General features: G+C 70.5%; 1 protein-coding gene across 1 annotated transcript in view; it reads right to left on the bottom strand.

The window, feature by feature from the left end:
* SORCS2 (sortilin-related VPS10 domain containing receptor 2) overlaps positions 1–482 on the bottom strand; it is a gene marked incomplete at its 5' end in the record, with an annotated part of 307,756 nt that overhangs the window by 3,832 nt on the left and 303,442 nt on the right. Inside the window, one exon of the mRNA XM_014533443.1 lies at positions 10–113. Coding sequence (XP_014388929.1) covers positions 10–113 — 104 coding nt within the window. The remainder of the gene's footprint in view (positions 1–9; positions 114–482) is intronic.

Genomic DNA, 482 nt, shown 5'->3' with positions numbered 1-482 from the left:
AGTCCTCGCGCTGGACGGCGCCCGGGACGCCCTGGCTGTGGCCCAGGGGGCTGGTCATCTCCTGCTCCTTCGCGTTGTGCATCTGAGCGTACACCGTCCTGTCCGGGCGTTTCCTGCGGGCAGAGAGTGCCCCCCGCTAGGCCCCGGGCCAGACACATCCCTGGGTCCCCGTGAGACCCCCTCTGCACATGGGCCCTGGGGCTGAGCCTCTCCTCCGCTCCCCAAGCTGTGTGGCCCTGGACCCCTCCCTGAACCTCTCTGAGCCTGGTCCCTCTGAGGGCAGGGGAGCAGAGGGGGAGGGTGTGGAAGCTCAATGGGTGGTGAGAAGCTGGGGACCTGAGGGGGCGTCAGACTGAGAGTGCCCCACCCCCCGGCCCACGGCAGGTACTGCAACTCCCGCCCTCCTGGGGTCTGCTGAGAGGGGCAGGAGGGGGGGCCCTGGTGAGGGAGGGGGCCCTGGTGAGGGAGGGGGTCCTGGTGGG

The sequence above is a fragment of the Myotis brandtii genome, unplaced genomic scaffold (assembly GCF_000412655.1).
Source record: "Myotis brandtii unplaced genomic scaffold, ASM41265v1 scaffold986, whole genome shotgun sequence".
NCBI classification, from domain to species: domain Eukaryota; kingdom Metazoa; phylum Chordata; class Mammalia; order Chiroptera; family Vespertilionidae; genus Myotis; species Myotis brandtii.
Note: the sequence above shows the minus strand (reverse complement) of the source record. Positions and strands in the feature narration are given on the sequence as shown.